This window comes from Sapajus apella, unplaced genomic scaffold (assembly GCF_009761245.1).
Source record: "Sapajus apella isolate SASKATOON/1434 unplaced genomic scaffold, GSC_monkey_1.0 scaffold7, whole genome shotgun sequence".
Classification (NCBI taxonomy): Eukaryota; Metazoa; Chordata; class Mammalia; order Primates; family Cebidae; genus Sapajus; species Sapajus apella.
The window spans coordinates 12,936,498-12,948,258 of NW_022436947.1; the positions used below are offsets into that span (position 1 = coordinate 12,936,498).

At 56.8% G+C, this 11,761-nt stretch overlaps 1 protein-coding gene and 1 long non-coding RNA gene across 12 annotated transcripts in view; one reads left to right on the plus strand and one right to left on the minus strand.

The window, feature by feature from the left end:
* Positions 1 to 382: 382 nt before the first annotated feature.
* LOC116550213 lies at positions 383 to 2,165 on the minus strand. Its single transcript, XR_004268276.1, has 2 exons — positions 1,816 to 2,165; positions 383 to 951 (listed from the first exon to the last, which is right to left on the minus strand). It is a non-coding gene; the product is annotated as an uncharacterized LOC116550213 (long non-coding RNA).
* IMPDH1 (inosine monophosphate dehydrogenase 1) overlaps positions 681 to 11,761 on the plus strand; it is an 18,714-nt gene continuing 7,633 nt past the window's right edge. For 3 of the 11 annotated variants that reach the window (XM_032276059.1, XM_032276060.1, XM_032276061.1), the window contains exons 1-8: positions 681 to 958; positions 1,323 to 1,435; positions 5,575 to 5,673; positions 7,578 to 7,626; positions 10,222 to 10,323; positions 10,445 to 10,519; positions 10,796 to 11,002; positions 11,150 to 11,237. In XM_032276059.1, coding sequence (XP_032131950.1) covers positions 701 to 958; positions 1,323 to 1,435; positions 5,575 to 5,673; positions 7,578 to 7,626; positions 10,222 to 10,323; positions 10,445 to 10,519; positions 10,796 to 11,002; positions 11,150 to 11,237 — 991 coding nt within the window. In that variant the 5' untranslated portion in view covers positions 681 to 700. Of the gene's footprint in view, positions 959 to 1,191; positions 1,436 to 1,825; positions 1,904 to 3,077; positions 5,110 to 5,468; positions 5,674 to 7,577; positions 7,627 to 10,221; positions 10,324 to 10,444; positions 10,520 to 10,795; positions 11,003 to 11,149; positions 11,238 to 11,761 lie in introns of those variants that run through there. The other 8 variants (XM_032276069.1, XM_032276067.1, XM_032276062.1 and 5 more) reach the window with 8 other exon arrangements.

Below are 11,761 nucleotides of genomic sequence, written 5' to 3' on the forward strand. Positions count from 1 at the left end.
CCAGCCTGGCCAACATGGTGAAACCCTGTCTCTGCTAAAAATACAAAAAATTAGCTGGGCGTAGTGGCGGGCACCAGCAATCCCAGATACTTGGGAAGCTGAGGCAGGAGAATCTCTTGAACCCAGCCCAGGAGTTGCACTCTAGCCTGGTGACAGAGTGAGACTCCGTATCAAAAAAAAAAAAAAAAAAAAATAGAAGCTGAAAGTCTGACCCCTAATACATCTTTAGCACCCCCCAATCACGTAGTGTTTACCATTTATTCCCTCAGACTTGTCAGACTTCGTTTAAAAGTCCAGATGCTTCTCGACTTACTTAAAGATGGGGCTACTTCTGGATAAATCCATCTGTAATGTTGAAAAATCATAAGTCGACCATTGTATGTCGAGGACCATCTGTACATGGCATGAGAATTGTCAGCTGTTTATTTTCGTCTACTCTGTCTCCTGAAATAAACTGCCTGAGGGCAGGGAGTCTTAACATTTCTTTGCCAGTTTTGGTAGGTGTTCAATCACTGTTCACAATGATAACAGTAGGAAAAAGTGCGCTTTCTAAGAAGTGGACAAACAAGCTGGAGTACATTGCTCTGCCCCCCTCCCTTGTTACGGGGTAACATCACAAGGCAAAGTACCTCCACCACGAGGCAAGGTCCTGTTCCTTAAGGAGCCCGCAGCCTTGTCTGTTCTGTTCGTCCCCTGGCAGATGACAGGCTATGGAAATCTCTCTCCCTGCTCTCGAACGTGGGGCCGGCCGAGCAGGCACAGGCAGATGGAGAGTGCCCCACCTCTCGCCCCAGCGCGGGAGGTCTGCGGCCGGCGGGTAGGAGGCGCTCCAGGAGACCTGGCACCGTCGGCGTGCAGCAGAGGAGCGGATCCGAGACGCGAGGAGAAGCCCTGCCTCCGGCGGCCCGCTCCTGTCCTCTTCTGGTTTTCCTCAGAAGGGGCCTCGAGACACTGGAAGGTCCGGACAGCAGGGAAGGGACAGAGTCCTTTCCAGTTCCACCCGTGTGGGGACACCTCTGCCCCTTATTCCCCGATATACCCTCGCTGAATCCGGGATGGGAGAGACCGACCGAATCTAGGCATCCGCTTGGCGGCGCGGAGGAGAGCTGGGAGCCCAGGGCGGAGCCCAGTCGACTCCCGGATTCCCCGGCCCCGCCCCCGGCACGAGGCCCCGCCCCGGCGGTCCCGCCCCTCCCCGGGACCCGATCGGGCTGCGCTCACTGCCCAGCCGGGGCCGGGGGAGCCTCCAGGCGGAGAGGCTCCCGCCCGCCCTGAGCTGCGGCCTCCGCATGGAGGGGCCGCTCATTCCGCTACCGCTGCAGGGAGGCGGAGCCGCCGCCGTTCCGGAGACCGGAGCCCGGCAACACCCGGGACACGAGACGGCGGCGCAGCGGTACAGCGCCCGACTGCTGCAGGCCGGCTACGAGCCGGAGAGGTGACGCCCAGGGCAGAGCGCGCGGGGCGCATCCGGGGCGGGCGGCCGAGGAGGGCGCGGCGGCTCTGGGAACCCGGCGGCGATGCGGGGGAGGGGAGGGGCAGGCCCCACACACCCTTTCCCTCTTACCGCCTCAGCCTCCAACTTTCCGAAACGCCACGTTCTCGGCTTTGGTTGGGGGATCCAGGCGGGCACTGTGCTAAGGATTAGGTGCTTCGTTGCACTGGGGAGCAGAGGAGAGGAAGCAGGTCGTCAAAACGTTTCCTAAAATCTTAGCCCTAGATTGGACCTCGCTATACACCCGACGACACCCTGTTCAGGTGGCTCCAGCCCCTGGGGTTCAAACAGTGCTTGTTGGAGTCCCTGTCCGACTTGCTTACCCCTCCTTAGCTGTTTCCTCCTAGAACTATCTTCAGTGGTCTTACTGGCAGGTGCAGGTGTCCAGATGGATCGCCTTCGCAGGGCTAGGCGAGGACACTCTCCCTCCTCACCATGCAGTGAGATCTGATGAGGCTGCCAGGGCAGCTCACCTCAAGGTCTCTCGGAAGACGCAGGCCCCCGTGCTGGGGTCTGTCGGGGTAGGAGGGTCGCTGGAGGAAGAGTAGGGTAGTGAGCTGGGCCCCAGGGGGACTGGCTGAAAAGAAGACAGCAGCTAATCTCTGGATTGTATCGCAGCTTGAAATGCAATCCCACTGTCCTTCCGGTCCAGAGGATTTGGACTTCTTTCTCTGCCCATCTGCTGGTGTATAGCAGCTTGGGGAGGTGACCTGACAGCTGGGTTTGGGGGGGCGGTCTGGGGGAATTAGCCCGGCAGCTCTGCCCAGGGGCTGGCCGCTTATGTAAGAACTTTTAATGGCTTAAGGGGCTCCTGGGCAGTGGTCTGCTGCGTTAGTCCCCTCCTGTGCGGGCAGGCTGTCTCTCTAGAATTGACTCAGGCTTAGGCAACCCCCAGACTTTCTCCCACCCTAAAAATCCAGCTCCTGGGCTTCAAGCAGCAGGGTGATGGGGAGGGGCCACAGGGGCTGAAGGAGCCGGTTGGGGCTTGATGGAGTCAGGGCTTGGTTAGAGCAGGGATTGCTAACATATTGTTTCAGGGCTCAGGCCCAAGCCATGTGAGTGCATCCCTTCTCCAAATTGCAGTTCTGCATCAATGGGCCATCCCTACCCCCACTCCAACCCCACCCACATCCCCCACATTGGCTCAGAGAGCCTGTGTAAACCTGAGCCCCAGCCAGGTGGTGTAGTGAGATTCAAAACCTGCTGGCCAGACCTCCACCTGCCTTCACCAACCTGGAGCTGTGGGAAGAGGACAGGATTCTGTGAGCAGTCCTGGGTTTGAATCCCGTGTTTGTTTTTTTTTTGAAACAGAGTTTTGCTGTTGTTGCCCAGACTGGAGTGCAATGGCGCGATCTCGGCTCACTGCAACCTCCGCCTCCTGGGTTCAAGCAACTCTCCTGCCTCAGCCTCCCGAGTAGCTGGGACTACAGGCACGCACCATCATGCCCAGCTAATTTTTGTATTTTTAGTAGAGACGAGGTTTCACCTTGTTGACCAGGATGGTCTCGATCTCTTGACCTCGTGATCCACCCGCCTCGGCCTCCCAAAGTGCTAGGATTATAGGCGTGAGCCACCGCGCCTGGCGAATCCCGTGTTTTTGCTCTCCGGCTTGAACTTGGACAGGCTATGCCCCCGTCCTAGCTCAACAGTGCTAATGTTATAACCTCTTCTCCCCTTCCCCCATCTTCCCCTCAAGAGTATTTTGAAATCTTGTTCATTCAAACAGCCCCAGGCCAGACAGAGCCTTTGGGGCTCCCTGCCTGGACCTCTGTACCCAGCTGAGCACTGCTACCTTGCTACCCTGAGAAAAGGACTTGGACCTGACGTCCTATCCCCACAGCTGCTAGGTGGGGGTCTCAGGGGACAACAGCCCTTCCTTGGCTGCGGCGGCTCACTGGTTTCCTCGGTGTCTCCTCCCCATGGAGGAAGCAGCTGGGGAAGATCAGGAAGAGGGTGGAGGAGAGCGGGGGTTGGGGGTGGATTAGCGGAGTCTCTGGAAAAGCACAGCCTAACCCAGGGCTGAGCCCAGCAGCTTAGAGTGATGAGGAGCCCGGCACAGGTCAAAGTGGGAGGCGAGTTGGGGAGCAGGAGAGGGGAGTGGGGCCATGAAGTCTGTAATCACTGGGAAGGTGACCCTCCCCATGCCTCAGCCAGGCAGCCTCCTCCCTTGGGTCCCAGAGTTCTAGGCTGGGGCAGATGTCACAGTAAAGGTCACCTGATATGGTCAAATCCAGCTGCTCTCCTCGGCCTCGGGCTCTGATTGAACCCTGAATAGTACTCTAGCCTTTCCTGACCCATACTGTAGGGGATAGAGACCAAGAGCAGGTCGCTTAGTGACCCAGTGACCCAGAGCGACCACTGGGGTGGTCTCTGCTCCGTGCCTGCAGTTGGCATGATAGCTCTGTTCTTCTGTGGCCAGAAAGGTACCCCAGAACAGCTCTGAATGGTCAGGCACTTTCTCTGGCTGGTCTCACTGCTCTGTTCCACGTGGTCAGTGAAAGGTCCTAGTGCTGGTGCTCCTCAGGACTTTCCCCTGGTCCCCCAAGTGGCCTGGGCACACCTCGTGAGCCCGTGAGTGCTGAAGGTTCAGAGGTGCTTCCCAGGCATAGCTGGCAAGCTGGCCCCAGCCTCCCATCTGCACACAGATGGAACAGTCTGTGTTTTCCTGGCAGGGTCCCGGTGGCATCAATGAGGGAGGCTGGGCATCCCAGGGAACCTCATGGCTTGGAGGCCAAGCCTCCCCTGGGCCTGGCTGCCACCACACTGCTGAGAAGTAAACAAACCCAGCCTCCCAGGGCCACAGCCAGCCACTCTACCAGGGAGGGGACTGTGTCCCATGCCACCTTATTGTCATCTTCCCAAGTGAGCTGTGGGAGACCTAGGAGGACACAGGGAGGAGGCTGTGGAGTCTGGGTAGGGGAAACCTGCTCTTGGTCAGGGAGGAGTTCTGGTCCCATAAGAGGGAAGGGTGGCATCCTGCCATCCCCCCCTTTCCCCATGCAAATCAATCTACTACCCAGTCACTGCCCCCGTGTAGAAATCAGGATCCTTCTGGGTACCCAGGGCCACCAACTTCTGCTTTGGGGATTTTTCAGAAGTTCCCTAGCCCCGTCCTTATTTGTATGCACACTTGCCTAAGCCATGCTTATGATCCTCCTTCATCTTCCCGCTCACTGCAGGACCCTCCCAAATAACAAACTGCTCTCTGAGATTAAAAGCCCTGGTACCAACAACATTTTCTCTGCCGGAGACAGGGGTACAGAAGCAGTACCCCTCCCTCCCTTTCCGAACTGTAGATTTTGCCTGTCAAGGGAATGGGGTACCCAATACTTTGCAATTAATAGATTGTGGAATTAATGTAATCATTTATGAAAAATGCTTTGTAAACTGCAGACGGCTCCAAGGCCACCCAAAGGTCAATGAGTGTCATTGTGAAGAATACCCGCTCCCTAGGAGGGACGTCGGATAGCGGTCCAACCTCAAAGTCCTTAGTGCGGGGGAGCTGAGAGCCCAGACCGGTTTCCTAGGGCTCCGGGCCTTGATCAGGGCTGGGGAAGAGTACTTGGGATTGGGGAACGGCAGAACCGTGTGAGAGGTACCCTGGGGAGAAAGGCAAAGTGGGTGGCCCAGGCTGGGGGAGAACTCGGGGGTGGGGTGGGGCCTCTGCTAGGGGTCCCGGGAGACTGGTAGTGGAGCGGAGGAGGGGGCGTGTCCTGGCCTGGCCCCGTCCTCTTCCCCGCGAGCCCCACCTCCTCCCCAGTCCGGGCTGGCTGGGTCGCGAGGCCACTGCAGGCGACTGGGGGCGTGCGCGCTGCGGCGGCAGGGCCCGGGTGTGCGGGGCCCTTTGTGCGGCGCGGGCGGAGCTGTCTCCGCAGGAGGGGCCGGAGGGGCGGGAGGAGAGGGAAGAGAAGGCGGCGCCCTGGCCCGCCCCGCCGCTGCCGCAGCCCCCGCCCCCGGCCCGCCTGGCCCCCGGCGGCAGCGTGGCCGCGGCGCGGCGTCACCAGCAGCGGCGGCGGCGGCGGTGGCGGCAGCGGCTGGCGGCCGCGCGGGTGTTTATGTCGGGTCGCGGGGTCTCGCGGCAGCATGGCGGACTACCTGATCAGCGGCGGCACCGGCTACGTGCCCGAGGACGGGCTCACCGCGCAGCAGCTCTTCGCCAGCGCCGACGGCCTCACCTACAAGTAAGAGCGGGGGCTCGGACCCCTCGGTGCGCGCACCCACGCGCGGCGACCCCCGGGCCGGCCCTGCACGTGCGCGGCTCCCCCTGCGTTCCCGGCCTGGTGCGAGTGCCTGCTGTGGGCGCTGGGGGCTGGGCACGGGAAGGAAGGAGGCCCGCGCCGGAGCAGACGGACGTGGCACGGCGACACCGCGGCCCTCAGAGCCCTGACCCGTTTCTGGCCGGATCTGGGCTCGGCCTGGCCCCCTTCCTCCTCTCTGGGGCATGTGGGAACTGGAGATGTGGGCGTTATGGGGAGACTTTTCCCATCCGTGAGTACAGGACGTCCCCTCCCAGCCTTACCACGAGGGCAGAGGGTCCCTGGAGCCCAGCTTAGGCAACTGCTTCCTCGTGGCCCTAGCAGAGACCCAGCCAGGTGGTTGGGGTGGCTCCTTTTCCAACCGTCCAGTCCAGCGCTTTTTCCAGTTGTGTCCCTGCCTGCCCACAGGTTGGTCCTGGTGCCCCTCCCAAGGCGTGAATTATTCTGTGACTGTCACCCCTCATCCCACCCCACATGGGGTTTTGGAGGAGGACAGAGACCTACCCGTCTGCCTCTGGCTTCATTTGCCTTTTCCGTGGGCCCGAGGCCAGGTGTCCTGCCTGCTGCAGGACTGGCACTAGCTCTGCCTCCTGGCTGCAGGACTGTGTCCCTGCCAGGAAAGAGCATCAGAAGGGGCAGAGCGGGGATGCTGGCCAGTCAAGAGCATGGTCTCCTGCCAGCCCTGCCCTGGCTTGTAAGCACTCCTGCTTGGGGGGCAGTTTCCCTAAACACCAGGATACCCAGTCACTCCTGAGGAGTGTCTCCTCCTGCCCGCCCGTAGGCCAGGGGTGTATAGAATACCTAGAAAATGCTAGGAGGCCCAGACTCCAGCGTTTCTCCCTTGGCCTCCTTGCTATACAGAAGAAGGGCTGCCAAAGGCTGGGAGCAGCTGACATTCTTTGTTTCTTTGCTGGTCTTTGGTGATGAGATGGGAGTCTACCTTTGATACAGTTGTCACTGAAGTCTTCTAGGGGAACGCCTAGGAGTTTCTCTAGGCCTTAGGGCAGATTCACGGCCCAGTCCCCTCCACCCTGTGGCTTTTCCTTCCTGCGCTAGGGATGCCTGCTGCTTTGCTTAGCCCAGTTCAGAGTGTTCCTGAAGTGTGGGATATTTGCTTTTGGGTGTGTCTGTCAAGGCCTGCTGTGATTTTAGCTGGTTGGGGCCCTGAGCTATGGCCTTGCACCTAGATGTACCCACACAGGCCTGCACTCCCCTTCCGGGGTTTGCTGTGACTGTGGCCCACCCTAGTGTTGGCAGATGCCATCCTTTGGCTGGGGCCCCAGTGTCCTGATCCCACCTCTGAGGCCTCTTTCCTCCCCATTCCCATCCTGGCCATTCTGTTGAGTGCCTGCTCTGTCAGAATATGCCCTGCACTCAGCCCCCTGGGGTCCCTCCATGCTGTTTCCAGCCCTGTGTGACTCAGCAGCCCAGGCGTGCTGGGTCATGTTCATGCTGTGCTGTGCTACAAAATTGTTCTCTGTGTTTACTTATTTTGTCTCCCTATCAAGATTGAGAAGTTTTCAAAGGCAGGCACTGTGTCTGCTGCGTGTGGCAATATGGGAACTTCTGTGTCGCTTGACAAACTCCGAGCCCTGAAGGCAGTGGATATTTTGGGCCTATTGCCTTGATGGCGCCCCAGCAGACCTTCCGCTGTCTTTGGCTCTAGCTCCTGGGGCAGCTCTAGCTCCTGATGGGGCAGTAGGGACGGGAGGGCTCTAGCCTCTGCTCCTGTAGGCTTTTCTGCATGCCCCTGCTGCCTCCTCTGGCATGGCAGGCTCTGCCCCTTTGGGGCACCCCTCCCCACTAGTAACACTTCTCTGTCTTCACAGCGACTTCCTGATCCTCCCAGGATTCATAGACTTCATTGCCGATGAGGTGGTAAGTACATCTTCCTTTGACAAGGGGAGGGGACTGTATGTGCCGTGGAAGAGCTGACTTCTTGCTCAGGGGCAGATGTGGAGAGACTTTTTTTGGGAATGTGTGGATAGGATGTAGCCCCTCCCCCTGCTTTTTTTGAGAGAGTCTCACTCTGTCACCTAGGCTGGAGTGCAGTGGTGTGATCTCAGCTCACTACATCCTCCGCCTCCCAGGTTCAAGTGATTCTTCTTCCTCAGCCTCCCGTGCAGCTGGGATTACAGGCATATGCCACCACCCCTGGATGATTTTTGTGTTTTTAGTTTAGACCCCCAGATGATTTTTGTGTTTTTAGTGTAGACAGGGTTTCGCCATGTTTGCCAGGGTGCTTTCAACTCCTGAGCTCAAGTGATCTGCCCACCTCAGCCTCCAAAATGCTGTGATTACAAGGGTGATTTCACCCAGCCAGAATGGGTGGATGTAGCCTTTATTGTTGCCAGAGAAACTGGCAGACATCAAAGGATTATGCCTGATGTGGCCAGAGGCAGCTATGGGGACACAGGAGTGTCTTGAGTGAGGCCTGGTCCAGGGCTGGGTTGCTCTATATCAGCGACAGAGCCTGTGGGCAGGTTCAGAGGAGGCCTGGGAGGGGTGCACTTGGGAGTGGCTGTCTTATCATAGAGACCGTAAGGATTGGATTTTGTCTGAATTGCTGAACAAGGGCATGATAGAAACCAGTAAAATTATGGAGACTTGAAAATGGTAGACAGACTTGTTCACTGATCTGCAATGTGCAAGAACTGGCAAGAGGATTTGAAAGAGTTACATTTCAAAAAAATACAAGGAAATAGTGCTTTGATTTCCCAGGGGAGGCTCATCAATGAGCTGAATCAATAAACAATTAACATAAGATACTCTCAGAGAAGCCAAGGTGGGTAGTGATGATGGTGTAAGTCATTGCAAGAAAGAGTACCATGATTCTGTGATGAATTCACATGCATTTTGGGAAAAAACCCATTTGTTTTCTGTTGCTATTATTATTGCTATTTATTCTGATCTGATTCTCATGAAAGGCCAGAGGGCCTGAGTGTGCCTGGATCACTGATGTGTGAGGGAAGCTCATGTCCTCTGTGTAGCCAGAGCTGACCCAGACAGATTTTCGGGAGAAATTCGGATGATTCTGGTTGTTTCCCTTATGACAACAAGGAAGCCTTCTTGGTGCAGCTCTTCAGTTTAACAAAGTTTGCTGAGTATGGTGGCTTTGTGTCAGACACTGGGCTGGCTGCTAGGAAGAGAGGGATTGAAAAGACCCCTATCAGCTGCTCGTGGTGGCTCACGCCTGTAATCACAACACTTTGGGAGGCTGAGATGAAAGGATCACCTGAGGTCAAGAGTTCAAGTCCAGCCTGACCAACATGGTGAAACCCCTTCTGTACTAAAAATATGAAAATCAGCTGGGCATAATGGCAGGTGCCTGTAATCCCAGCTATTCAGAAGGCTGATGCAGGAGAACCTCTTGAACCTGGGAGGCAGAAGTTGCAGTGAGCCAAGGTCACGCCACTGCACTCCAGCCTGGGCGACAGAGTGAGACGCCATCTCAAAAAAAAAAAAAAAATGAAAAAGAAAAACCTCTGCTTGGCTGGTGAGGGTCTCCCTATCCTGTGGCCTCCTCTGTCAGGAAGGCTATGGCCCTTCTGTGGCATGATGTAAGAGGAGAAGGTGGTGTTTTCTAGATCATGGGGCTAGAATTCTGAACCAGGGTCAGTGATGGGTTTCAGGGGCTTTGAATCTAAAAAAAAAATTATGTAGCAAAGTCTGCACAAATGTCTTGGGGGCCGGGGTCCACCACTGTTGGCCCTACCCTCAGAGGGGTATGTGCTCTGGCCTTACCTCCATGGGCAGGTGGCTTTTAAATGGATACTTGGAATCCTGTCCACTCTCTTGAGCTGCAGACCATTAGTCACTTGCTTTCTTGGATGCCTAAAAGACTTTTCCACGCCTCCGTCCACCTCAGCTCTTGTCACCCAGAATCCGTTCTCCACGTCGGAGCCTGAGTGACTTCTTTGAAACATAAATTAGATTATGTCTCTGTCAGGACCCTCCAATGGCTTCTCTCAGAGTCGGATCTGAGCTTCTCGCCATGGTCTTTGAGGCCAAGCATGCTGCCCCTACCTTCCTCGCGCCTCTCCCTGCCCTCCACTCCGCCGTCCTCCTTTTTCTTTCTTAAATGTGCCTCCGAAAGAATTGGACTCTGAGGAAGGTTTGCACTTGGCCCCTTCGGCCGGGAGTGACAGCCTCTCTGACTTCTACTCGATCGGCTCCCACCAGTCCCCTCCCAGGAAAGGGGCTTTCCCCAGTCAACTGGTTGCCAGTGGTCACTTGGCCTTCTTGTTTTTCTCTGCAGCATTCATCCTGACTGAAGTCATCTTGAGCATGTGTCCTGTCTGTCATCTTTCTTTCCAAGTAGAACATAAGCTCCGTTAGAGGAGCAGGGACCTCATCCACCTTGTTCACTGCCATGTCCCCAGGGCCTGTCCTGGTGCTGGGTATATGTAGGAGCTGGTGAATGTTTGTCCAGAGGGTGATAAGTCTTCACATGGGCTGTGCCTCCATCCTCAGGACCTGACCTCAGCCTTGACCCGGAAGATCACGCTGAAGACACCGCTGATCTCCTCCCCCATGGACACTGTGACAGAGGCCGACATGGCCATTGCAATGGCTGTGAGTGACACACCTGTGTGGGGACTCCAGAGCATGGGAACTGACCGTGGCGGGCTGTGTTGAGGGGCAGGGCTAAGGACAGATGGGCCCCGGCTCTAACCACCCTTCCCTTCTACATCAGCTGATGGGAGGTATTGGTTTCATTCACCACAACTGCACCCCAGAGTTCCAGGCCAACGAGGTGCGGAAGGTCAAGGCAAGTATGAGGCCTGTCCCCAGCAAGATGCCACCTGGCAATGCCCACCTCAGAGGCCCTCCCAGCCTCCCCTGCCAGCCCTGCACTGTCGCACTCCCTGGGCGTCCTTCCTCTCAGTGGGGTCGTGGGGCCAAACCCTCATTTCCCATTGGTTCCTCATCCCACTGAGGGTCCTGGCTTCTCTGTGGCACAGCCACGTCATCTGTTCCCTGTGGCCAGCCCAGACATCATCCTGGGCTTTCTTTCAGCCTTTTCCTCCCCCATCTCTGCCCGCAGAAGTTTGAACAGGGCTTCATTACGGACCCCGTGGTGCTGAGCCCCTCGCACACTGTGGGCGATGTGCTGGAGGCCAAGATGCGGCATGGCTTCTCTGGCATCCCCATCACTGAGACGGGCACCATGGGCAGCAAGCTGGTGGGCATCGTCACCTCCCGAGACATCGACTTTCTTGCTGAGAAGGACCACACCACCCTCCTCAGTGAGGTACCTGCAGGGCAGGGAAACGGCTGGGTGCAGAGAGGACCCTCACGCTGGGGCCTCAGACTGGTGCCTGTGACCAGGGACCAGAGGGAGGCCTGGCTCCTTCTCTCTCACCTGCCAACCTGCAGGCAAATGTTCCTGGCCCCACAGGTGATGACACCAAGGATCGAGCTGGTGGTGGCTCCAGCAGGCGTGACATTGAAAGAGGCAAATGAGATCCTGCAGCGTAGCAAGAAAGGTACCAGGGAGCTAGTTGAAAACTTGACCCGCAGCTTAACTCCCTGTCCACAGCCCCATTTCTTCAGAGCTTCGCAGGTTTTTCCAGCAACCAGATTGGGCCCTGGAAAAGGTTTGAATAACCTCAGGCAGGCCAGAGCACAATTCCTGCCATCCTTCTCTTGGCTTAGGGAAGCTTGTCCCTCATGCAGGATCTTCAGAGTATGTTCCCCAAAACTAATCCTATGAGATGCTCATCACAAACAAAGCCTCTGTGGTCTTAAAAGCCTGAGAAGTAACTCCTTTCTCTATCCCCTATCTTGCATAAAGAATTGCACATTAGCTTATTAAAGGCTCTGAGAAGTCCTGCAGTTAAATTTATTTGACATTGGAGCTGTTTCTATATTTACTAGCTAGAAACAACTTTGGCACAGAGTCTCACTTTGTCACCCAGGCTGGAGGGCAGTGGGGCGATCTTGGCTCACTGCAACCCTTGCCTCCTGGGTTCATGCGATTCTCATGCCTCAGCCTTCCAAGTAGCTGAGA